Consider the following 27,043-nt stretch of genomic DNA (forward strand, 5'->3'; position numbering starts at 1 on the left):
CGTGTTATGTTTTTAAAAACTTGTAATGATACTTAAAATTTGTTGTGATCCTTTAATTATTTTTGTTAGAGAACAAAAATTTGTTTTGTTAAAGAATTGTTAAATCTTTAATTATTACAAAACACTTTTGTATCTTCTAAAATGCTAGAAGAAAATGCTAGTCTAAATATTTGAATGACCATAGACTGATAATAATACAATTTGTGACATCAATAGGAATATATTCTTATACAGCAATGGCATAAATACTTTTTGATGGCTTGTTTTTTTTTTTTTTTTTTTTTTTTTTTTTTAAGATAACTGTTAACTGGAAGCATCCTGGGCAGTTAATTTCATACTAACTCCATAAGCAGTTTTGCTTGCAAATTGCTGGTAGAAGTAGTAAATTCAATTTATACACAGTCCAGTGGTCTATAAGAATGTATGCATGATGCTGTAAAGGAGACCGAGGTTAAAATTCGAACTTTGGTTCTCTGATAGAATAAAGCTAAATCTGGTTTCTGATACCTTTTATTCTATGAACACCTTTTAGAAATGGAGTTCTGCTGAGGAACTCAGAAACAATGAGCTTTATGTGGTTTTATGGGAATCTGGTTCTTGTCCAAGACAGATGGCATCAATGGGAGGAACATGAAAATGCCAATGAATTGTAGAGTGTGTAATAATTGCTGATGTGTAATAAATATTTTCTATTGTATTTTCATTTTCTGCATACCATTGAGGAATATCTATATTATGTAAACTCACGTAAAAAACACCTAAAATGAAAATCTAGGATTTTTTCCTGCTATCGTTAAAACAAAATAAGTTTATTAGGTATTCCCACTCAAAAAATGAATACTCTTCTAAAACTTATTAGCAACAGAATAAATAGGATGTTACTGACATCAAGATAGAGGAGTGTAAATGATTATATACAAGTAATGAATCTTTCTCAAATTGATGCAGATGTATTTCAGTAGAGGAGAATCTGTAAATCCTTATTTTATGCTGTTTGTCTTTACAACTTTCTTTTTATTTCATGGATCTTGTATGTTTGCTCCTGTGATGAGCTGTGCATCATCTTGGATGTGATTTTTGCATTGTTCACCATTATTCATAGCTTTTGCATAAAATCTCATGTTGGTTTCACTTTTTTCTTTGATGCCTTTCATTTTTGTGCACTTTTTCTGTTCAGGGACCTCTTTGGGTAAGAGTTGAAAAAACAGTACACTTGACCTATTTTATTTTCCTTTTGCTAGCTTTACTTCGTGCATTTTATATATAGCAGTTTGTCTGCAAAGCTTGTTGACATTCAGTTGTTTGTCTGCACAGTTTCTGCATATAGATGTGTAGCTGTAGATTTACCTATTTGTGCTTTTCTTCCTGTTCTGTAGACACGTCTGTCTTGTTCTTCCTAATACATGCAATACCATTCATTATTAAAGGACTTTACCTATTCTCACATCTTCAAAAGAATAAAATAAAAAAAAAAAATCAAGTGGGATAGAAAAGCTGATTTACTTATTAAAGTAGGTATTTAAAGACTTCATGAGTCAGCTGGCCAGCTTATGAGGTGAAACTGTCCACCTTTTCTTGAAGGTGAATGCTGCAGGTGTCTCAGTGTCTCTAGAATATATGCTAACTCTTAGAGTTTGTCAGCTTCATGAGATGTTAAAGTAGTGACAAAGACAAATTATGAGCAGGAGATAATGCCTTCCTTCAGTCTTGCTTTTTAGTCTGATAACGTCAAGTAACTTTCCAAGTTGAGCAAATAGCATAATTTCCTCTGGAGCTACTGTGAAATCTCCTTCTCTCTGCCAGCTCTGAGGCATCTCTTGAAGTGTGCCTCTGGCTGCAGCCACTGCGTAAGCTCCTTGGCTTCTGTACTTGTTGCCCCTTCAGATTCAGAAAGTTTTTGCTTCAAATAAGGATTAAACATGGCTCTCACCTCCAGCTCTTTCTGGCCCAGAGTGGAGCATCCCAGATGATCCTCTCTCCTCTGTATTTGCAGCCCTTCAGTGGGATGCAGAGCATGCTTTATATTAAAGCAATTGGACGCTTGCTATTCCGCTATCCCTTCTATCACATTGTTATTCAGCAGGAAAGTAATTTCTTCATGTTATCTCCCTGTATGGCAAGTGTATACAGAAAGTAACAGAAACACCTTTTTTTTTTTTTTTTTTTTTTTTTTTTTAAAAAAAAAGCAATTTTTAAATTATTTTTTTTTTTTAAAAAAAAGCAATTTCCTTTGACCCACAAAATAAATTACTGTCCTTATCACTAGGCAAAGTATCTTCATGGGGTGTGGAGTCTTCTAGTGCTGAATTTTTGGGGTTAATTTCTGGTTTGCGTAACCTGAAATCAGAGTCAGAGTTCTAAATTTTAAAAACAGAGTAAACCGAGTAACTACATTCCAGTTAAGTATATGGACACTTGGGGGGAAGCTAAGAACTTTAGAAACATTACTTTTTTAAAATTTAAAACATGATGTTTGAATTTGTAGAAAAGTTCAACACCTACTTCCTCGATGTCCTATAGCAGTCACTCTGCTTCACTTGCTGATTATGAGCTTCCAAGCAATAAGCAGATTAATTCCTGCTATAGTAGGATGATAGCTCTGTATCTGATCCATCTAGCACTACTGACCTTTGAGATGCAGCCTTTCACAATTTAATAGACGAAATCATTCACCTTTATCACAGAATGCTTTATTTGCACCTGTTAGGCACTTTGGAGGGAATGCCAGTAGCACCCAACTGTGGATATGTACTGTGGCCTTCCAAGTCAGCTGGCGTCATTTCAATTACATTTAGTGAAGAGGAACTCTGAGAAGGTGATACAGAGTAGGAAGGCTGAAATGGGTGAGCTCAACAATCCTCCGTTATGTGGCTGTTGAGAGATCTTAGGCTGCTCTACGGTTACAGCAACTCCCGAAATACAATTGCAAATCCTATCTGTGATGGGGTGGAAGATCTGTGAGATTTAGTTGTCAGCGATTTTGAGAGGATGGCAGTACTAGTCAAAGTTGGGGTGATGCAGGAATGATGATGTATCTTTTGAATAAAGATCTTGGCCCTTGAGATAAAAATAATGAAAAGATGACAAGTGTAGCAGCTCAGAGCTTAGTGGTGAGCATGAGCATCTGCTGTCACTGTGAACAGGCAGGTCTGATCAAGGTGAGTGGACATTTGGGTGCTGTTGACAAATCTAGACAGAAAGCACTGCTGTCTGCAGAATATTAACTTTTAAACAGCAATTCCTCAAAGTGTGGAAAATGTGTTATAGAAACCCCCACGTGCCACTGCTATAGTCCAAGATCTGAATGTTTGTAAGTGCTGATTTTATTTCTTTCTGGATGCAGTGACATTGGAATTGGCCAGTCTCAGGATGACAGCATTGTAGGACTGAGGCAAACAAAGCACATTCCTCCTGCTTTACCGGTCAGTGGAACCCTGTCATCCAGTAATCCTGATCTACTGCAGTCCCATCACCGCATCTTGGACTTCAATACAACTCCAGGTGAGGATCTGTTCTACACCATAGAATTTCCTTCTTTTTTTTTTTTTTTTTTTTTTAATCAATTTATTTTGCTTGCGTTTCCAGATCTTGAAGTATCTATAACGTTGTTATTAACTGTACGCTGTCACCCACAGAGTAGCCGTATATGAATTAGGATTTGTTACCTTGCTCCAATATGCTTTACCCAGATGTGTATAGATGAATGCTCTTGAAGTATGCTGTATACAGAGTGCCTCTTACTGTCTTACTCTTGGCCAGTGACTTTTTTTTTTTGCTTTGTATTTTATAGTCTGCCCTGGTAGAACAGTTTTTACAAAGACTGCAGTATTTTCAAACAGCATGGGAGATCATAAGCTTAAATTAAATTGAAAGGACATTGTGTTTTCAGTCTTTTTCTGAACAGGCTTCTTAACTTCTTATATAATCTTGTACTACATCTGTAAAGGACAGCATTTTCAAGTTGCCTTTTAGTTGGCATTCCCCTGCACTAGAAGAGTCTAGAGCTATATGCTGAATGCTTTATATAGAAAATGATTTAAAATCCATTGTGAAATACTAAAAAACAACAACAAAACAAACAAAAAATCAACCACCGTATTTAGCAGAGAGGAACAAAGTATTGGTGGGGGGAGGAGTGAGAGTGGAAAAAGGGGAGAATGAGAGCCTTATCATATCAGAAGCGTTTAGCTGGATATCCTGGATGGGGAGGGATTTGGGCTCTTAATCTGCCTGCAGGAAGGTTCTTAACTTGAAACCTTCTCTGAGTCAGGTATCCAAATTTTTGTTGTTAAAAGGTAGCTGCTGGAGAAGGATTTAGTACCAATAGCTGTGCAGACACTTCGAAGTTTTAGTTTAATACTTAAGAGTATTTCTCAAAAACAGAACCAACAATTCAGTGCCTTCCAAAGTCTGAGAGATTTCAAACCTTACCTAAAAGGCCAGTGCTTAAATATCAGTTTACATACTATCCGAGTCAGTACAGTTTTCACTCTTGAAACTGCAGTACTGAGCATCACTTCCCCTCATTTGAGGGGAGCACTAGAGAAGAAGACTACAAGAAAGTGGTGTGTGGTTTTTGTTTCATTTTTGTTTGAGTGTCTAAGGTTGCTTCTGTGAGTGGGAAGATTGTTACATATTTTTAATCTCACAACTAGTTTCCAACACTGAAGATATTTCAGTAAGTGCGTGACTATTTAGTCAGCACTTTATCTATAAATGGGTAGAAAGTCAATTCTCCAGCTTGCCACTTACCTAGACTGGACCTTCTTATAATGTACTGAATACAGCAAATGTCTCAATACCAGAGCTGTGGGGAGTGTTTTCTCAGAATTCAAGCAAATCCCATTTATCAAGAAGAAAAAACATTGCAGTTCTGAATATCCTTCAGTTGCATATGGTGTTCAGAGAATTTTAATAAATAAACGTTGTTCTACTGTTTGGCTTTTGCTTTGGGGAAGCAATGATAGAAAATGATGTAATGCCCCTGCTTCAATATTATAGCAGCTTTTGTATTGTCTTTATAGAAAATGTAAGTAATTGCTGATTTTTTTTTTTTCTTAAAACACACACACGGCCATGCACTGAATATTTTTAAAGGACTTTGTAAGTGTAATTTTTTTTTTCCTGGCTGGGAAGCCAGGGGGGAAGAGGAGTATGCAATCAAAAACATAATGGCTTTAGGGATGGTTGCAAGAGTTGAATTATATCACTGCTTAAAGACAGAGAAAAAAAATTAAAGCCTACAATTTTAATTTCTTTTATTATGTTAGCATAAATTAAAGCTGCAGATGGAGGCAGCTTCTGCTAAATTGAATGCACTGGAGAAGAAAGAGAATAGTAGTAGAGTGGCCATCCTTTGAGGCTTTGGGGGGTATCCCTCAGGACAGAGAATAAAACAACTAGAAGGATAGTCTTTGAGGAGGAAGAAAGAACACTTTTTTAGCTTGAAATCTGCAAGGAGTGATTTTAGTTTCTCTTCTGATTTGCACAGGCTTTTGCAAATATGCTTGTAGAGGTTTATTTTTTAATGTTCAAATAGTCAATAGCACTTTGATTTCTGTTTGATTGAAAGTCAAAATAATTTAGTAATGATGAGCTGTCAGTCATTGTTACTTTTTTTACCCCATACAAGCTATGTAAGTGACTAGATTCCTATCATAAAACATTGCTTTCTTTATTCCAGTTTCCTTTTTTGAAAAGGAGTGAAGGGGATGATTAGAATTCTCTTCAAGTGCTGGTTTATTAAAAAAAAAAAAAAAAAAAAAAGTACTGAATAACTTGCTGACATTACTATGTCTGTAGTAATTTCTGTTGCTTGTAAACTTCTCTGTATTCTGTGTAGTGCTTTTGCTACCAGCTCTGATAGGTTTGCACCCTGAGAAATTTGATGGTAAAATACAGTAGAAGGATGATGGTACTCTCTTTTCCTCTACATTTCTTCTTATTAACCTGTTCTGCTGGATCACTGAAGTTTTCTCTTTGCACAAAATACTTGCTGCTTTTGAGTACTAAGTGAGTTCCCACCTTAGTATTGTGTACAGAAGTTTCCCATCTTTACATCATTCCTTTGAGTGGCAAGTATTTCCGTAACAGCAAGACTCAACAGGATCTAGAGAGCATGCTCTTTTTGTTAGCTTCTTCGAATGGCTGCATCTTTGGCATCTGCCATTCCCACAATGTCAAAAACTGTAGAAATGATTTCAGGCTCTACTCTGTATTCTTCTTCAGTTAATCAAAATTGGTTAAAAGAAAAAAAAAAAAAAAAGGATTTACAGATTTGACTCAAGTACTTGGAAATGGTTAAACATTGGTCTACACTGATGCATGTTGTGTGTAAATTATAATATAATCACTCCACACAGTTTTAATGTGCTTGAATGTTAGTGCTTCTCAAGTTGCAAACATACTCATGTGAGCTGAAAAATTATAGGCATAATGTAATTCGTAAACTGAAATGTTTAAGCCTAAGTGGCCCTTGTGGCATGTAAGCCAAGTCACGTGAGAGAGATTTGTCTTACTGCTTTCCAAATGATGATGTTGAAGACATGGAGCAGTAGAGGGATGACATTTTTGCTTCTTTTGTCACAAGATTTCTGTTCCTGAATAGATTTTTTTGTAGTAACTTAAATATGTTACCGCACATGTTATGCACATTCAGGTCTCATAAGCTGTCAAATAAGATTATGCTTGTATCAACGTGAATGTTTTCATCTAGCAGCTGTTATTTTTTCAGTATCTTTAAAAATAATTATCACTTCTGTCTGTAGATTCAGGAGGCTTTCTATTTTTTTTTAATTTTTTTGTTCATATGACCTTTATGATCTTTAAAAATAAATTTTAATCAGAGAAAGGAGAGATGACCAGATATTATGCCAAAACCAAGAAAAGGTTATTCATAATAAAGGGAAGAAATTAAAATAAATAGAAATACTTTATCTTGTCAGTTAAAAGTTTTAAAAATAAACTGAAGTCCAGTGGAGGACAGCAGCACAATTTTAGCACAATTTTAGCTCTTTGTTTTCTCTTTATAATACCATGATAATCAAAAAACTTGAGTTGATAATGTATCTAGATTTCAAACCATTAACAAGATTATGGAGATAGCAAATACAACATTTGCTGTTAGGCTGATAATTTTCTAGGTTTCCTAAAAACAGCTGCATTGTAGGTGTTCACTCTAGGGTTTGTCATCAAACATTTGAAACAGTATTTGGAACTCAAATATTTAGAAAATTTTTCTATCTCCAAAAACTTGCTCTCTGTGCCAATATTTTAGTAATTAAGAACGTAAAGAATCCATTACATTTAATATTATGCGTTAAACATATCAAGGATTGCCCATTTTGCTAGTTAGGTACTTGGATGCATTAATGCTACTGCAGCTTATTTATGTATACAGCTGGCTGTTACACCCGTGTCTTCCAGCTATTTGTTATGGGTATGTCTTCCCTTTGTGTATGGCACTGTAGTTGAGTGTCAGACTTGTAGCTGAGTGTCTTAAAAGCATCCTTAGGAAGACTGACACTCCTGTCACTTAATTTGATCATATGTCAGTGCACAGGGTAGTGTTGTGATTGTCCTTGATTTTTCTCAGGCTTGAATGAAACTTAACAGCACTGAATACCTGTGAAAATTGGGCTGCATATTAGCTTATCTGTCCATACTTGGCAAATGTTTACATATTTTCATAGGCCATTGATAGCCTAATTTCTTCTTCTTATCCTGGTAGCTTATAGAACCAGTCCTTCATTTCAAAACAACAAAAAACAACTACAACAACAAAACAACACGCAGACAACAACAACAACAAAGTATTCCATTAGAATGGGAGAGGTGAAACAGTGATACTGAAATAAAGAGTAATAATTTATAATTTGATTCAATGTGACCAATATTTTTGTTTGTTCTTATACCGTTAATTTTTTTCTGCATTACTGAATTGCATACCTTGTATGTAATTGTTTTTTCAGACTTACCAGATCAAGTTCTGAGGGTTTTCAAGGCAGATCAGCAAAGTCGCTACATCATGATCAGTAAGGACACAACAGCGAAAGAAGTGGTCATCCAGGCCATCAGGGAATTTGCTCTCACTGCAACCCCTGATGCATATTCACTATGTGAAGTCTCTGTCACGCCTGAGGGTGTAATCAAACAACGGAGGCTTCCTGATCAGTTATCCAAGCTTGCTGACAGGATACAGCTAAGTGGCAGGTGAGATTAGACACTGTGAGCTAAAGTTGACTATGCCAGTTTATTAAATTATATTAATGCTCCTATTAATATTTTTAATAAATAATAATGCTCTTATTATTTCATTACTGAAATTCTGTTTCTTTACAAGAAATCGCCTCCTATGCTTCTAATTAAGATCTATGTGTCTTGAAATTCAATTTATTCTATGATGCCAACTGGTCATTAATTTTCACTAGTATTTGAGTATATTCGATAAAGTCTGGTTTGGAATTTTGTTTTTATAGGTATTACCTGAAGAACAACATGGAAACAGAAACTCTTTGTTCAGATGAGGATGCTCAAGAGTTACTAAGAGAAAGTCAAATTTCTCTACTACAGCTCAGTACTGTTGAGGTGGCTACTCAGCTCTCCATGAGAAATTTTGAGCTATTCCGTAACATTGAACCCACAGAATACATAGATGACTTGTTTAAACTGAAATCAAAAACAGGTTGCACTAATCTAAAGAAGTTTGAAGAAGTGATAAATCAAGAAACATTCTGGGTAGCTTCTGAGATTCTAAGAGAAACCAACCAGCTGAAAAGGATGAAAATCATCAAGCATTTCATTAAGATAGCACTACACTGCAGAGAATGCAAGAACTTCAACTCGATGTTTGCTATCATTAGGTATTGCACCTTAATAATTGTAATTCTGAATAAAAAACAAAGCTTTATTTATAAATAAAAAAAATGTAATTAAAAATGTTTTAAAAAACGTATTAAACAGAGTAAACTAATTCATACTGCCAACCTCAGCACTTGACAATGCAATAAGGAAAGTATTCTCCAGAAATCTGAACTTGATGTGGAAATGCTTGCTAAAATATTATTAGTAATGCTACTGTTTGTGTACTTATTGCTCAAGATGGCAAGGCTAGAGGCACTGTCAACATGACAGTAGAGAAACTGCTAAACTTACCTAAAAACAAAGACCAAAAAATCAGGTATATGAAAAAGAATGATAATGTTATCATAAATGAATGGGTTATTTTCCAAAAGGAAGCTCATTTTATAGTTCCCAGTACCTTGAATTCATTGAGACATGATATGTTAACTGTGGTTTTCTTTGTGTCAGCAGTTTCTTGGATGAAACTCTGATAATAGTCAATAACAGATTACATTGCTATATGATAAGCTGCAAATAAAGGTCTTTTAATAAGAACCAAAAAGGCACTAAAATCTGAAACAGAAATTTTTCTTAGTAGTACTGTAGTAAAATAAAAAAAAAGCAGGAAATTCTAATGTTTGTGGTTTTACGCATTTGTAAAACATTCTTATTTCCTTTGGAGTCTCCCAAGTTATGCAGGAAAAAGAAACCTAAAAAAGTAAATACTGCCTTCTGCGAAAAAGCTTGGGCAAGCTGCATTATCAGTGATGATTTTATGAGTGTCTGGCAAAAGCCCATGCCACACTGAATCAACAGACTGACTGTGACACTTGTTCTGAAGATCATTGGGCTTGAATGCTATCCAATTAAACATGGCAAACTCCGAAGTCAAGGATGCGTGTTAATAATCAGTCAGCATTTGCCAGACATAAAAATCTAAAGATTTAGCTCAGTTATTTCAGCAGGCGTCAGTAACAAATAAGCAGCCTGTCTACTAGCAAGAACTTGAATGAGGGAGAGGTTCTACATAGCAAGCTTCTTGATAGTTAGAAATGAATAGCAAGACAGGCTAGCCGCTGTGTAATATACATCCTTTACTGATGTCATTAAGGGAGGGGAAAACGTTTTTGTAGCAGCTACAGCTTTAGAATAGCTTCATATACAGAGTCTGTTATAACAATTTGATCTAGATACAACAAAGTCAGATGGATTATTGCAGCAAGAAGTTGGGTTGCTGTGCTATCACTATCTAAATAGTATGTAGGTAGATTTTTTTTCCTGCCAATCTGAGGTACTTCTGTATTTTGATATTGTTATCCAATTCAGATGCTATTCCAAAGCAGTTAGAATAAGTGCAGGCAATTAAATCTTGTGGAGAATTTGTACAAGTGTAACTTTTATCTGCTTTTGATTACATCATGCAGATACCTTCAGTTTTTCCAGCTTTATAAAAATGAAATTAATTGCTCTGTAATACATGCTGGCAAAAGGAAGTTTTCAATTCTGTTATTTTATTGATATTGCTGTGCTGTACTATTCTGGATAGATGGTATTTTTCCCATACAAAATTTAACATGGCCTTTTCTAGGATTTATTTTTTTTCTTTCCATTCCTCTTGAACTTCTTGCACTTTTTTTTTGTTGTTTCAAGTGGCCTGAATTTGGCACCAGTTGCAAGGCTCCGAACTACTTGGGAAAAGCTTCCAAGCAAGTATGAAAAACTGTTTCAAGATCTACAGGACTTGTTTGATCCATCTAGGAATATGGCAAAATATCGTAATGTCCTTAACAGCCAAAACCTGCAGCCCCCTATTATTCCCTTGTTTCCTGTTATCAAAAAAGACCTTACATTCCTTCATGAAGGTAAAAGCAGAAATACATCATCTTTTACTGGCTAAGGAGAACCAACTTTGCTACATAATAAACAATGTTCTTAATTGTTGTTGATTCTAGGAAATGATTCAAAAGTGGAGGGTTTGGTCAACTTTGAGAAGTTGAGGATGATTGCGAAGGAAATACGCCATGTTGGTCGTATGGCATCTGTTAACATGGATCCTGCTTTAATGTTTAGAACTAGGTAAGTTTGTTGTCTAAGGCAGAGCTTTTCTTAACTGAGGGAAAGCTAGGTGAAAAAGGTGCTTTTCAAATGCCCCTCTGTGTACTTGGAAGAAAAATATTATTTTCCTATCAGCAGACCCTCGGTAGTTGTTCAGTGAGCTCCGTATGCACAGAAAGTTTTTCACTTTCATGGTTGGCCTCTACCTCTTTCATGTTGAATTGGATTACTATGAGGATTTTTTTTCTTGTTAACAAATTACCAAGATTGTGTATTGTATATATCAAAGCCAGTTCTAAAATTGGAGAAATCATGGAATTCTGAGTTTATGAATACATACATATAAATAAATGTTTTATATTATTTCTTAGCTGCTAGTTATTTTATATATATATAAATAATAATAATAATAATAGCTTCCGACACTGCGAGGGAGAGGAAGACACTCCTGAACACATCTATTAGTCTGTTTGAAATGTCCATGTGTGAAAGCCTTATTGCTTTGATTAAATAGAAATGGGACTATATCTGAAATAGTTTAAGCTAGTGTTGTTAGAAAATGTGGAGTGAATGATCTTTGGCTTGATGTTAGACCAGCTTATTGCATATTCTTTTTCTTAATTTGAACTAGAAGAGTTTATAATATCTGACTGCCCAAGTCAAGGCTCTTTTTAATGTTTGTGGGCTTCCAGAACTGCTTGTCCTTGGGTCTGGTCTTTTTCTTTCTGAGCTTATGATCTTTCTCTGTCTCTTAAACCCATGCTTTACTCTTCCTGGCTCTCACTTGCAGGAAGAAGAAGTGGAGGAGTTTGGGGTAAGTGGTTGGAGACAACACACAGCCCTTATCATTTTCTTCCTTTATCATTTGCATTGTTTCCTACTTGCTATCTTTAATTTTCTGGTGCTTTGACATTTTTTCTTTCATTAACCCACTTTTTTTTTTTTTTTTTTTTTTTAACTGATGATATGTTTTAGGCCAGGATTGCTTTTGCTTTTGAGGTTAAAACACAAAAACGGTATTCTCCCCCCACATTTATAATTTCAATTGCCAAAGAAAATGACTTTCACTGAAAGGAAAATTATAGAATTGCAAGTTTGCAACAGCTGAAAAATTGCTGTTGACTTTATTATGCCTAATAAGCACTTAGCACAAGTACAAATGTTAAAACTCACAAATCTGCTAAACTAACTTTTTTTCACACTACAATGTAGCCATCATTTTTACACTTAACAATTCAGGAACAATGCATAGCTTTCATATATATATACATACACGAAAATGTGCATGACTTTTATTTCATCATGAACCAGCTGATTGTTTTATTTACCAAAAAGCTATTTCAATGTATGAAGTTTCAAGGAAGTTTTATTCCATAAAGCTCGGCTACATGTTTTGTATGTGGTCTGATTTTAGAAGTATTTAGGGAGCTTTCAAAACTCCTTCTGTTATATGTATTTAAATATGAATCTCAGCTACAGTCTTCTGTCAGCATTGCCTTGCTGCATGAGCTTTTCCTAATGCTCCAATCTTCTGAGTAACTGGCTTACGTGAGATAACTAGCCTGAATGCTTTTCTCAGTGTGTGAAGTGATACTGCCTAGTTGGAGCAGAACAGGTTAAAATATTTATGTAATTTAAATAGTGCCTGTCACCAAGTAAAAAGATTTCCTGACCCTCATCCTTCTATCTGTTTGACTTACTGGAATGAGGCATGTGAGCTTTGACCATAGACTGACATTCATGCAATCTATTGCATGTTTCATGTTTGTTAAGTGATACTGTGTTTGGACTAAGTCATGCTTTTCCTTTCTTTCTCCCCCATTCCTTTACTCCAGGTCTCTCAGCCAGGGCAGTACAAATGCAGCTGTGCTGGATGTTGCACAAACGGGGGGTCATAAAAAGCGTGTCCGTCGCAGCTCTTTCCTTAATGCTAAAAAACTGTATGAAGATGCTCAGATGGCACGGAAAGTAAAGCAGTATCTCTCAAACTTGGATCTGGAAATGGATGAAGAGAGCCTCCAGACTCTCTCTCTGCAGTGTGAGCCAGCCACCAACACATGTGAGCATTGACATTTGGTATGGGTTGTAAGGATGCTGTTAAATATACTTCTGTTTCTCCTGCAAGGAAATCATTGGGAATGGTAACTAGACAATATCACCATTGAAAATGATGTCTAATTATTGGCAAGTACTAAATCTTAAGGAAATTATCTTATGGATTAACAATATATTAAAATAGCATTTATGTAGGAGACAAGATTTTTGGAATAATGTGATGCTGCAGTGCACAACAGTTCTTTTGATTTGTGTATGTGAAGGATGTGGAGAAGCCAAGTGTTCCTCTACCATTCTGATGTACTTGGGCTATTGGTGTGAATAGGGCTGGTCATCCCAGATGACTTGAATTTGAGAAGGGAAAGGGCATGGCTTCATGTCTAGATATTTCAGAGACATCATGGAGGACTGTACCTGGTGGCAGCTGGAAATCAGTTGTACTTAAATTGAGGGAATACTGTATCTTATGTCCTTGCTTCAGGTTAGCAAAAAAAAAAAAAAAAAGCTAATTATAATGTGATTATGTACCCTAACTTTATAATAGAAATTATGCTTATCTTAAACAAATTGTCATCCCTATGATAGCTCAGCTTAACTTCTGGTCACATTTTTGATAACTACATCAATAGTCATTGTATAAGTGTTTTATTTTGAGAAAGTTACATATTTTAACATATGTACAATCTTTGATAAAGTACGTATTTTAAATTGAGTTAAATCTCCCCCTCTTTTCCTCCTCTTTGGTTCTCTCAAGATATATCCTACTACATTCATTGATTCAGTATATGAGCACATTTTAATTATTAATTGGAGGGCTTTACACTTCTCGGGTTGAAACTCACACTATATTTGTAGCTCATAGTCATTCTTTGCTTTCTCCTATTTCTTGCGAAGTGCCAAAGAATACAGGGGACAAGCGATCTGGAAAATCCGAAACATCACCGGTGGCTCCCCGGGCAGGAATCCAGCAGAAAGTGCAGCAGCAGCAACATAAAGTAAACCAAGCATTGCAGGTCCCTGCTGTATCTCTTTATCCCTCTCGCAAGAAAGTGCCCGTTAAAGACCTCCCACCATTTGGTAAGTCAAACAAAGAAGTGTTTGGTTTGATTTGTTCATGTCAGGGAAGTACTTCTAATCAAATCAGATACAGACATTTATTTCTAGTAGTAGTGCCTGCAAGTTATGCCAGTTTCATGCAGTTGTATATATAAAAATTTCTTCTCTGGAAATGGGAAGAAAGAAATCTGCTAGGAAAGAATCCTTCTGATTTAACTTCCAAATCTGTGTTCTAACACATGTAACATGTAAATCATTAAGAACTTCCTACATATCACTTAAATGACTTTTAAAAGCTTTTAATAAATATAAATAGTATAATGAGCCCTTCCATTTCCCTTACATGATTTAACAATAAATGAAGTCTGATTTATACCTGGTATTAATTTTACTTGTGCACTGCTTAGACTGTTGGAGAAGAGATTAGAAGCAGCAAAATGGGCAAGAAACAATTCAATCTTCATCTAGTTCTTCTTGATTTTACTGTTAAATTTTAATGTTAAAAGGACTTTGAAGCATTTTTGCTCATGGTGGCAAAGTTTCTGAAAACTGACTGGGTTATGCTGATGAAGGATCTGTAAATTATTGATATTGTGATCCAACAGATCAAAGACAAAATCTGTGGAATGCTTTAAAATAACCTCTACCACAAAAATTTGCAAAACTGTCAGAGAAGCTCCATCTTCACTTTTAAGACTATGCCAGGGAGGGGAAGAGAAAGATAGTTGTTGCCTCAAAAAAGCAATTCTTTATGTCCTAGATCTTTACATCATACATCATCTTCAGGATGTTGTTACTCTTTAGTTTGCCAAAATAAGCTGGTGCAGAAATAGTTCTCTAAAGGGAGAAAGACAACTGCAGGATGGCCTTGTTTTGTAAGCCTAATCTTATTAATCTTTCTGGCTTTCTTTGCCCTTCTAGACTGCTTTGTGAATGGAAAAAATTGTACGATGTAAACCTTGACTAACCAGTGAGATTTGAGGGTCTTGTGCGTTCTCACCATTTTAGTTCAAGTTTGCCAGTAACCACTACAATATGTATTCCTGATTTGTAGGTCGTATAAGCATTGCATTGTGAAATACCAACTCTGGATTATGTTTTCTGCCATAAAATATTTATTTTAGTTGGCTAAAATGAAACACGGACTTCACTAAAATGCAAAAATAAAGCACTATATTTGAGCAGGAGTAGGCTTAAAATTTGTTTCATTTAAACTGGTGTCAAAAACTCACAAATAATCAAAGGGGGAGGAGGAGAGGGGAAAGAATGTTTTTTTCCTATATGGTGTTCCCTCTATAAATGCATTGTGAAATGGGAAGATGTATTTATATTGGACTTAACATCTGCCTACATTCATTCTTAAAGGCATTAACTCCCCCCAAGCTTTAAAGAAAATTCTTTCATTATCTGAAGAAGGAAGTCTGGACCGTCACAAGAAACAATCTGAAGACACAATATCAAGTGCATCTTCACAGCTGTCTTCTCCTCCCACCTCACCCCAGAGTTCTCCAAGGAAAGGTACTAGGCATGCAACATTTCTCATTCTGTTTCCTGAAGGTTATAGACTTTGGAAATTCCTGGGAGAGGATTTTTATGGTCAGGATGAATTACTAGTGCTCCTACTTACGTTACATGTGGTTAGCAAGAGAGGAGGAGGTAGTACACCAGTGTAATAACTGGAAGTCCTACCCGTTAGCAGGAAAGAAAGCCTGAACTGATACAGGGTGGTGATGCATTAGGTCACTTTACAGCTGCTTCTGACAAAAATATTCCAATCATCAGTGTCTTCTGCCAGTAAAATGCAAGTCGCTGTATCAAGATACTAACATTAATTGAGTTCATTAACCTATTAAACGAATTATTTATTGTGTCATGCATCTAGATGGGGTGTAACCTATGGATGACAAGCAGGCTTCAGATATTTGGGATATGAATGACTAATAAATAACATTTTACAAACAGCATAACTAATTATTCAAACAATGTGTATTTGTACCTGAGGAATGGTATTGCACATTGGAACTTTCTTGACTGAGTTCAGTTTTAATGATTTCACAAAATTATTTACAAAATGAATTAAGGATGTTCAAAAAGGTTTTTTTTTGTTTTGTTTTGTTTTGTTTTGTTTTCGCCTGTTTGCTATTTCATTTTGCTTGTTCTGATAGTAAATCGAAGAAACAGATTTTTTTTTGTTTAAGCAAAAGTCAGTTGGGAAGTATCATAGCCTAGCTGTATTGCAGACAACTTCTAGTTTATTTTCTTTTCAGAAAATCATTAACGTTGCGTTTAAGTTATATAATACTTTATGTTAAAATACATATATTGGGATTCAGTCTCCATAATAGAAGTTCAGACTGCTAAAGAGATGAGTGTTTTGGAGACTTTCCTGTAGCAATAACTTTTCACAAACTGCACAGGGTTGATAGGGATTGGAACCTTGTATACCACTTTCTTATCAAGTGGATAGTTAAACCCTTTACTTAACCTAGTTTGTGGTAGCACTTGTCAGCTGAGACCCTCTGGTTCCAGACTAATGAACTTAACCAGTTCCTTCTCTCTTCTTGGAATTGAGAGCAGTAACAACTAACAAGTCACCATAGACCTCTGGGATAGGTCCAATTGGATAAGACCTGAGATCTAAAAAGGGGAGAGATTAATATGGGAAGAAAATAAAAATAAATACCTATCCCGAGTCTCTATTGAAGTTATCTTTACTAAGGTCAGATGGAGGAGGATGTTATGTAGAGGAGAGTTAGGTTATCATCTTCAGTCCTTGTCTCAGCATGATTTCTCTCAAATGATTTATCAGCAAAGAATGAATTTAGATAACTTTGGTCAGTCCTTGTGCATTTCTTGAAAAAGGAATTGGGATTGTGTCTGTGGCTCATAGTGAGAGAAGATATTTTATTGTTCAAAAAAAGAAAATCATAATGGTGATTTTAAATTTAAATAAAAAAAAAATCCTTAGCTAGGTGGTGGCATGAACAAAATGGAATGTTCTTTCAGAAAATCTGGCAGCAGTAATTCTGTATTCTCAGTGAGTGTGAATTGGGATAGATTACTTGAAGTCATCTTGACAGTCAGTATAGACTAAAAGCAAAAATTGAGAACTGCAGTTGCTTGTAGATGTGTGTTGCTTAATGATGTTTAACTTTTAAGAGCATTCAGCACAATTTTTTCCAACACTAAAAAAACAGCTGAATTTGCCCGTGTGACATTCCATAGTTTGCAGATTTTATTGCAGTTTGGTTGTGTTAATGCTACCTCCAAATTATGGTGTAATTCTGTTAATACATGATTATTGTCTTTTGGAATATTATTCGTTAGCCAAGTACCGCAAAGAAAACTTGAAAACCCTGAATTATTATTACTTTCTTAAATTTAATTGAAACAATACTTCAGCCACGGTATGTAATAAGCAGTCAGCCCAGGCATCTATGCTTCATGTTATATCTGTTGTTCATCTCTGAATTGTAGTGTTGGAGAACATGTATGTAGTCTTCTGGATTACATTTAAGCGTTAATATTGTCCAGTGAACTTCTTCTGGTCCAGTCTTGGTGGCAGTGTTTAAATACAGGCTGTTTTTTCATCAGAAGTAAGATTTCATGACGTAGGAGCACAAATGTAATGCATTTGAAAATATTTTTGGGGAGAAAAGTAGAGAGTAGAAGGTGAGCAGCTGGTTTCTAAATGAGTAATTCCTATTTCCACAGTCTTAAACCTCTTGTTAAGAAATAGAGCATACAATGTTATAAAGTTAGGCTGCTTGTTTTTTTGTCTCTTGCAGTGCTGCTTCTGTAAATAAAATGTTATCATACATCTGATTTACTACTGCTACTGTAGTAAATATTGCCAGCTGCCTGGGGATAGCTGAGCAGGCTTCTAAGAGTCTGATTAACGTCATGTTCCCTTTGCAGGCTATACTTTGGCTCCCAGTGGCACAGTGGATAACTTTTCAGATTCTGGTCACAGCGAAATTTCTTCTAGATCCAGTATTGTCAGCAATTCCTCTTTTGACTCCATGCCAGTCTCCCTGCATGATGAGAGGAGACAAAGGCATTCTGTCAGCATTGTGGAGACAAATCTTGGTGTGGGAAGGATTGATAGAAGGATCATGATTGAACCAGATCAATACAGCTTAGGGTACGAACTTTATTCTTACTTTCATTATACTTGCATATAGTGTGTGCGTGGCATGTTTTTGTCTATATGTCTCTCTCAAATATTCTTTTCTAACCTGCTCTTAAATCCTGCTATTTAAATGCTGAATCTTTTGATAATGCTATATTTTCTGACAAGAAAATGTTTTGCCCTCCTGAGCCTATTATGAGGTCTACAGCAGTAAGACCTAACTTGCAGTAGACCTTATCTGAGCATTTAGTATTGCTGCAGACTGTCTTCTCTTTGTGGCAGACTGGTATTCTAATCTGTTTTTTTTTTTAGGTGAAGAATTACCTGAATTAGATGACAAATTATTGATACAATTATTCAGGGCCCAAGCTGAGAAGAGAAATAGTTAGTAATAGCAAGTCTGTTTTATAGAAAAGTGCAGATTTTCTAACTCAAACATTTTACCCTAAATCTCTCTACTAGTCAACAATAATTGGAAGCTAAAATTCACACTAGGCTGCTGGTTTTCTAGGTAATTAACTTCTGTAATGGTGGGTAAGCTAGTGCTGTGAGGAGTTCTCTGAATCTCTGTGTGTAAGTCTTGGTCTGAAAATAATTGGAGCTCTGGCTCTGGTTTAGTCACCAGTTGTTTTTCTGAGCTGTTATTTGGAAGCTTCAGTTCTCTGAATGGTTTCGGGGCTTTTAGTCCTGTGGGGTCTGTGGAAGGCAGGCCTGTTCCAAAACGGGCATACTTCAGCTCTGGGAATCCCAGGCTATGCAAGCTCTTTAATCAGAGGTCTTAAATATTTGGAAGACCAGGATCCCAGTCTGTGTTGCAAGCTGCCCTGGAACCACAAATCCCAGAAGCCCTGATCGCTGCTAAACAAAGCTGACACTTCGTCAGTTTTGCAGCTGCTGTGCAAGTTAGTAGTGTCAGGCTTACTCCATCACTGAAAGGCTACGGAGAGCATACTTGTTCTAGGAAGTAACATGTTTCCAAAACTAATGCTAAAATAAATTTCCTTTGCAAGAAATACTGTAAAGTTGGCATTCAGAGTTTCCTAAGCAGTAAAGGATGTGAAAAGCAGAAGCCTAAACCTGAACTGCAGCCACCTACTGCTAAGGCTCAGTTTCTGACTTATGATCCTTTGCTTTGCTTGTCTGGAAAAGCACTAGGAACCTATCTATCAGTGCTGTTTGCTTGCCTTTAAAGGGCTGCTGCAAAGTTAAGATTTTACCTTTTGAAATGGCTTCACTGAAGCACTGAAGTTTCATCAGGATAGCTGTCCAGTAATTCTTCTTTTTGGTTTTATTAAGGATGAGCTTGAAGGGAAAGTTTTCTATGCTTTGAATTAGTCTTTAAAGCAAATAGAATGTAAATTGCATCAAAACCTCCAATATGCTTGCTTTTTTGTTGATTGTCAGATTCTTTGTGTTTTGCAAGTGAGCTTCACTTTCAACACTGGATTTTTTTCTCTTCAATGTACACCTAGCTCTTTTGCACCACTGCCAGAGAACAGAGGCCTGTATGCTGGAGCAACTGTGCTGTCTTCTCCTAGTACAGAAGAACTGTCACAGGATCAGGGGGACAGAGCTTCGCTCGATGCAGCTGACAGTGGCCGTGGTAGCTGGACTTCTTGCTCTAGTGGTTCTCATGACAACATACAAACAATACAGCACCAGAGAAGCTGGGAGACGCTGCCTTTTGGACATGCTCATTTTGATAATTCAGGCGATGGGGCAGGACTCTGGGCCTCAGGCAGTCATATGGACCAACTGATGTTCCCCGATCATGGCACAAAGTATGGCAGGCAAAGTCAAGGTAGGGAGGGCCTTGATCAAGCACAGTCCAGAGCAAGCTGGGCATCCTCGACAGGCTACTGGGGAGAGGACTCAGAAGGTGACACAGGTACCATAAAGCGGAGGGGTGGGAAGGATGTTTCCATTGAAGCTGAAACCAGTAGCATAACGTCTGTACCAGCAGAGGAGTCAAAACCAACTCCCATGCCCACACACATACCGGCATCATCAAGCAGTACAAAGGGGCTTATTGGTAAGTTCATTTTTGTTTGCCATGAATTACTTTAATTCATTTGCCTACAGTACTTGTTTCTATTGTTCTAAAACTATTTTTCTATTGTCTGGTGTGACTGTAAAGCAAAACTAAACATTTTGTAGTTTCTCTCAAATTTTGCCCTTTAACTGTGCTTTTATTGCTGGAGAAAATATCACTTATTGTTAATTCTCAGTTTTTGCAGCTCTTTTGTGTTTCAAAAGAGCCTGCCATACATCAAAAAAACTAGCTCAGCTGCTGGACAGTGTTTTGAGAAAGTTGATATATTTAGGTGTCTGTTCTGAAATGAGAATTACGCTTTGCAGTAAGGCTCTGTATTCTATATTTAGGTATCTATAAATGTGGCCTGATTTATATTTTTAGAAGTGTTTTCCTTTATACATTTGTATGACTTGTCTGATGATTCCTGACTTCTGAATGTTCCTTACTTCTGAAAACGGGGTCACTTTGTGCTTAAATACCAGCTGAGATGTTTCTTTAGGCTGATGAAACTTAAGAGGTTCTGAAGAAATTAGAGCTGAAATGCATTTATAGTCATTCAACAAAGTAAAGATCAGATAAGGTATAAATTAATATAAAGGGGGCTTTGGCAAAGTTTCACATTTTTCTCATATTGTTCCTTCTACACATCTCAGATATCCTTGGGCCATCTGAGACCTCTGCAGGGTTTGTTTGTTTTTTTTTTTTTTTTTCTTTTTCATTCCTTTCCTTCCTCTTTGCTGTGGGTGCCTTTCCTCACCTTAATACGAAGAACGATCTAAAAGCCATTTTACCACGACACAGATGAAAAAGTCTGCCAGATTAAGGTCACGCTGAGACCATTGTGATAAACTGCTTTTCCATTTTCAGCCAAAGTATATTGCTTAGCAATGGCCCATTGCCTCAAAGCTTGGGTGCAGATCTGAATCCCTGAACTATGAAGAGAAGGAAGCTCTTCAGTTCAGTACTTGAGGTTCTGATTTGTGCCAGTCTCTAATTTTACTCTTTGATGCACTTGGTTTCCACCAGAATGTGGAACAAGCATGCTTCCAAATTTGCCTCTTGAGGCAGTGCTTAGCAGTACATTTTTAGACTTCAGAGAATGTGAAAGTGATCTGAAAATGGCAGCTGCATGCTTCCATGCACTTCAGTACTATTCACTATCTTGCAAATGTTGCTCTGGGTATCACTGATCTCTTGCTATACTTCAACAGATGTTTTTTTTTCCTACAGAATTTCTGCTGTATCAAAATTATTTTTCAGAAATCCCTTTGAATAAAATTTCTCAGAATTTTTTCATGTTACTCTGCTTGGTTAAAAGAATTTGTCCAAGAAATATATTTGGATTCCATTTGGATGTCCATTTGTTTTTGCTAATTGCAAGGCATTTATCTGTAAAATCCCACCAGCCCGATAGCACCAGTCAGTTTTAAGTTTGTAGTGCCTGTTCAGTCAATTTCATACTGCATAATGCAGGGTGATATTGTCCTCATCAGTTGTGCAAGAATATAGGATGTGACAAGCCAGGGAAAGTGAATTTGCTGTGCTAGAGGTTTTTTTCTGCAGTGTTTGCCTTTGTAATGGAAGTTAAGTTAAGTTAAAGAGCTAGACCCTCTAAAAGTGTTAAGAATTAAAGTCCAAATTAATTAGTTTAAATATGTAATTCCAAAATACAGAGTCATAAAAAGCAATGTCTATCTGCTCTGTTCCTAAAGGTGTTTAAAATTCTTAACCTCTCTTTCTTCCCTTGAAATTCTTTGCAAGAGTGAACTTCTAAGCATGTCCAGAGTTAAGTCTTATTCAGGTAAACTTAAGCCCCAGTGAGATCCGCACGCTAATTGATGGTCTCCTCTTCTCCTGTGCAAAATGTAATACAATCATTGTTCTTATGGGAATGCTCTGATGGTTTAATTTTGCAGAGATTACAACCATATGAACAGTGGACAGTGAAAGCATGAGAAGGACATCCATTTCTGTTATCTCTTGAAAATGTAGCTTATGTCTCATTTAGGAAGATTTTTATGATAAAATAATGTCAGGTCCTTGTCCCTTTTTTTTTTTTTTTTTTCCTTCCCTGCAAGATGCTAAAAACAAGACATTTAGGGACAAAGCCAATCTTCAGGATCAATATAGTAGTGCATTTGGGGAGCTGCCTGTGTTCCTGATGGCTGCCACTTGTGTGGACTCCTGGAGTTGTTTACATCACTGGTCTCTGTGATCATTTGATGTAATTGGTGGGACAGCTTCAGCTACCAAGTTTAAACAAACTCCTCTTGTAATTTGGTGAATTTTATTGAACTAATACTGGAAGGATATCTATATCCTGTGTATGTTGTATATTCTATGCTTTCTTGTGTGGTTTACTTCTCAAGATCTCATTATCTATTGTAGAGTATTTGACTTTTATCCTTCTTACAGATTTTTTTTTCTGGGAACTTGAGTTTGCTGCTGTTTAATTCTCACTGTTTATTTTTCTTTATTTTAAGAGATAATAAGAAAACTGCTTAATGTTTGCTCTTTTTTCTTTTTTTTTTCTGCAGCACGAAAAGAGGGTCGGTATCGGGAACCACCTCCAACTCCTCCTGGTTATGTAGGAATACCTATTGCTGAGTTTGCAGAAGGTGTTTCCCATCCAACCAGAAAGCCTCCAGATTACAACATAGCACTTCAGAGGTCTAGAATGGTGGCACGGACATGTGAGACCCATGGGACATCAGCTCAACAGCAGCAGTCGCATGGCCATTCAACTAGCAGGCCTGTGAACAAACCTCAGTGGCACAAACCAAATGAGTCAGATCCACGTCTTGCTCACTATCAGTCTCAAGGGTTTTCTGCAGAGGAAGATGGTAAATTTTTAATTGTTAGATTTTGAATATGCTGCATGCAGAAATGTTCAGTCTTTTCACAGACACAATGCAGATTACACAGTAGAAATTCTTGCCATAATTCGAGCTCTTCCATCTTTCAAACCTTGCTGTTTGTTTACTTTTGGAAGGGGTGAAAATGAGTTCATCTAAAACGTTTAAAATTTGGAATGTAGGTCCACCTGAATCTTCTTGGACAGCCTAGCAGTTGACTTAGACAACTTCTCTGGAGGCGCCTATGTTCCAGGTAAAATCCTGGTTGCCATAAAAATACATAATGCTTGGCGCTAGCCGTGCATTTAATAGTCAAAAGACTTATTCTGGTCTACAGAAATACTTGCCCCAGAGACTGTCCTTGGTCAGGTTTAGATGGATGGTCACTCAGCACACTAGCTGAAACTCTTACAGTTGTGGACACTTGGTATTCCACACCAATTGCTACACATAACCAGCCCACTATGATTTTGCTATCTCGCTTGCCAAAGTGTGTTTGTATCTTTATGCTTTAGCTTGGCTATGGCGGTACAAAGGCTCTGCAGACATAATCTTTCTGTTTTTCTGTGGAGTGCAAGTGTAGCTGGATTACATCTTCAGAGCTAGATGCTCACAATTTAGGCAGGGTAGTGCCCAAATGACGTGTCCGAATCTTTGATGCTTCGTTTTGCTTAATGGTAGAAAGGCTAACCTTCCCCTTCCCTCCCTAACTGCTTAGATACTAAATCTTTATGTGCAGGATGAACTCTGCAATTGAGCATGATGAAAAAGATGAGGCTGCTTTAACAGAACTACCTCAAACTTTAAGAATTCCCATGGTAGTTTGGGAATTTTAATCTTTTTTATCAGTAACAACTAAGGCTGTGCTCAATTTTTATGCAATCTTAATTTAAATAAATCAGTAGAAAATAGTAACTTCTGGCAGATATTTCCAGGGAAAAAAGTAAGAACAGCTTTATGAAGCTGTTAGATATCTAGGGGTAGCTGTTGTGTTCTCAGGCTGAGGAACTGCGCCTAGCTCAGAGCGATTGTCTTATTTTTTTTGAGAACAGAATTTCAAAGAGGTACTTTTCATGAGACCTGAAATGTAAAGTTATTTAGATTTGTTTTTACATATATACCTAAATGAAAGGAATGGAAAGCACGTGAACATAGTACAGGTTGTTTCATTCAGTAGCAGTCTTGTTCTGCGTGAACTAAATGATATTTTCCCCTATCCTATTGTGTTTGCAGAAGATGAGCAAGTCTCTGCTGTGTAAGACTTGGGGCTTTTCTGGATCCAGAGTGAGCCACCTTAAAGGAGAGCACAAGAAGACGTCCCTAGAATAGGAGCCTTGGAACTATAGTTAAAGGATGGTGGACCTGTTTGCCTCCTTCCCTGCCTTAAAGCAGCATGGGGCTTCTTCCTCCGCCCCTCCCCTCTGTCCCCCCTCCCCTTGCATGTGAAATACTGTGAAGAAATCGCCCTGGCACTTTTCAAACTGTGTTGCTTGAAATGCACAGTGCAGCAATCTCCAAGCTACCACTGTCGCTGTCTGCCACATCACACAGTATCATTCCAAATTCCAAGATCATCACATCAGGATGATAACTCTGGCTGCACTTCCCAATGCCTGGAAGGGTTTTTAAATCTTCCTTTTCAATTTTAATCACAACCCTAGCACTTAGTCTCGTTGGGATAACGGGATGAGCTAGTTGTCGATTTACATTTGGCCTTTAACCTACAAAGAGAAAATGCATTGAAATCCTTCAAGGAGGCAGTGCTTATTTGCTTGTTTACAATGCCTTTGTTACAATTTTGTATGTTTGTGTTCTGAGATCAAATACTGCGTCTGCATAGTAACTACAGTATTATTTCGTACTTGTAAGTAGGGTTGCCAGCCTGAGCTTCCGGACAGGATATTGCTATCACGTGGCTGAGCAGGGCAGAAGGGAAGGCAGAGGTTGCAGGACACGGCCTTTCCCAACCATCTCGCTTCACCCATAGCGTGCCCCACCCTGGGACCTCCAAAATGTGTGCCTGTTAGCAGGAACGGCACCAGCAGCCGGGTCTAGTGTCAGTGCAGCACCGCGTGCATGCACCTACCTACCCAGTGAAGGACCAGAGGACGCTGTGTCTCCCATACCTGTGCCTTGTGGAATACAGGACGGCATGATCTAAACAGCGTCCCATTTTAACGAGACAGACGGCAACCCCACCTTTAAGTTATATATTATTTTTATTTTATTTTATTTTTTACTATATAGTAGTTATATTGAAAGAGAAATTAACTGGATAACATTGCAGTGAAGGCAAGCTGGGATGTCACAGCTCCTGTCAGCTGTTAATACTGATTTAATAACCTCCACCTTGACTTTGGCATTAGGGGATAAACAAGCCTTTAAGTAAAGAAAAATAACCTGTTTAGATATGTCAGCCTTTGCAATGCAGAAGTAGTCACAACTGTTAATGGCTTCGTGGAACACTGCATGTGTAGAGAAGGCCAATGTGTAGCAACCACCTGCTCACAGCTGCTATTAACCCTATAATGACTGAAATGACCCTCCCCTCTATTTTTGTGTTGTTTTTGCACAGACTCCGGAGAAGTGAAGGCTGCCAATCCGAGTAGTACTCAAATGTGAGGAACTGCTGGTCTTGGATTTTTTTTTCCATTGAACTCAGCTGATCATATTGATCAGTAGATAAACGTAAATAGCTTCAACTTTTAAAGATCAAATTGCAGTGTTTTTTCACTGTATCAAGCAAATGTCAGTGCTTTATTTAATTCTCTCTCCTGTAATCATAGCTTTTGTCTATTTGCTTATATATCACATTGTCAATTATGCATTTGTAATTTTACATGTAATATGCATTATTTGCCAGTTTTATTCTCAAGGCTATGGACCTCATGTGCATATAGAAATACAGAATCCTAGCTCTATCACAAGTTGCACAAATGTTATATAAGCATTAAGTAATTGTAGACCATAGGACTGCTAATCTCAGTTCGCTCTGTGATGTCAAGTGCAGAATGTACAATTTACTGGTGATTTCCTCATACTTTTGATACTACTTGTACCTGTATGTCTTTTAGAAAGACATTGGTGGAGTCTGTATCCCTTTTGTATTTTTAATACAATAATTGTACATATTGGTTATATTTTTGTTGAAAATGGTAGAAATGTACTATGTTTATGCTTCTACATCCAGTTTGTATGAAGCTGGAAAATAAATAAATATAACATTAATGAAGTCCATATTGATTCTTATGCATTTTACATGTTCCACATACTTGAACAAATTTATGAAAAAATTTTACTTCTCTGTGTATTAATATTAAAGGGACATTGCCAAGTGATGTGGGCAAACTATTGGTGTGGAGTTTTTCTTCATGTAGTTACGCTGCTGTTGGTATGTGTACTGCTGAATGAGAGTGAGTGATACGTTGTGTGTCCCCACCAGAAACATTTGAGAAGCTGAAAGGAGGAGTTCCTAGAGCAATGGCCCTACGTACACATAGCATGTAAACAGTTTTAAAGGCAGGATCGTGTTGATTTGGCATTCTGTATGGTGTGAAAGTAAAGAACGCATGTTGTAAAATGTGGGTAGGGAGAAGTATGGAAAATGATCCCTTTCAGTTTTTACTGAATCACAGAATCACAGAATTTCTAGGTTGGAAGAGACCTCAAGATCATCGAGTCCAACCTCTGACCTAACGCTAGCAGTCCCCACTCAACCATATCCCTAAGCTCTACATCTAAACATCTTTTAAAGACTTCCAGGGATGGTGACTCCACCACTTCCCTGGGCAGCCTGTTCCAATGCCTCACAACCCTTTCAGTAAAGAAGTTCTTCCTAACATCTAACCTAAAACTCCCCTGGCTCAACTTAAGCCCATTCCACCTTGTCCTGTCACCAGGCACGTGGGAGAACAGGCCAACCCCCACCTCTCTACAGCATCCCTTGAGGTACCTATAGAGAGCGATAAGGTCGCCCCTGAGCCTCCTGTTCTCCAGGCTGAACAAGCCCAGCTC

At 37.0% G+C, this 27,043-nt stretch overlaps 1 protein-coding gene across 9 annotated transcripts in view; it reads left to right on the forward strand.

Moving 5' to 3' along the window:
- The window catches only part of RAPGEF2 (Rap guanine nucleotide exchange factor 2), a 180,990-nt gene extending 154,613 nt beyond the window's left edge, over nt 1-26,377 (forward strand). For 5 of the 9 annotated variants that reach the window (XM_084517690.1, XM_084517695.1, XM_084517691.1 and 2 more), the window contains 13 exons: nt 3,344-3,501; nt 7,971-8,211; nt 8,478-8,861; nt 10,492-10,703; nt 10,794-10,917; nt 11,687-11,710; nt 12,732-12,955; nt 13,846-14,028; nt 15,373-15,525; nt 17,926-18,151; nt 19,612-20,171; nt 22,712-23,017; nt 25,605-26,377. In XM_084517690.1, the coding sequence (XP_084373816.1) occupies nt 3,344-3,501; nt 7,971-8,211; nt 8,478-8,861; nt 10,492-10,703; nt 10,794-10,917; nt 11,687-11,710; nt 12,732-12,955; nt 13,846-14,028; nt 15,373-15,525; nt 17,926-18,151; nt 19,612-20,171; nt 22,712-23,017; nt 25,605-25,651 (2,842 nt within the window). In that variant the 3' untranslated portion in view covers nt 25,652-26,377. Of the gene's footprint in view, nt 1-3,343; nt 3,502-7,970; nt 8,212-8,477; nt 8,862-10,491; nt 10,704-10,793; nt 10,918-11,686; nt 11,711-12,731; nt 12,956-13,845; nt 14,029-15,372; nt 15,526-17,925; nt 18,152-19,611; nt 20,172-22,711; nt 23,018-24,262 lie in introns of all 9 variants that reach the window. The other 4 variants (XM_084517692.1, XM_084517694.1, XM_084517698.1 and 1 more) reach the window with 2 other exon arrangements.
- Nucleotides 26,378-27,043: the final 666 nt, after the last annotated feature.

This window comes from Aythya ferina (assembly GCF_964211825.1).
Source record: "Aythya ferina genome assembly, chromosome: 4".
Taxonomy (NCBI): Eukaryota; Metazoa; Chordata; class Aves; order Anseriformes; family Anatidae; genus Aythya; species Aythya ferina.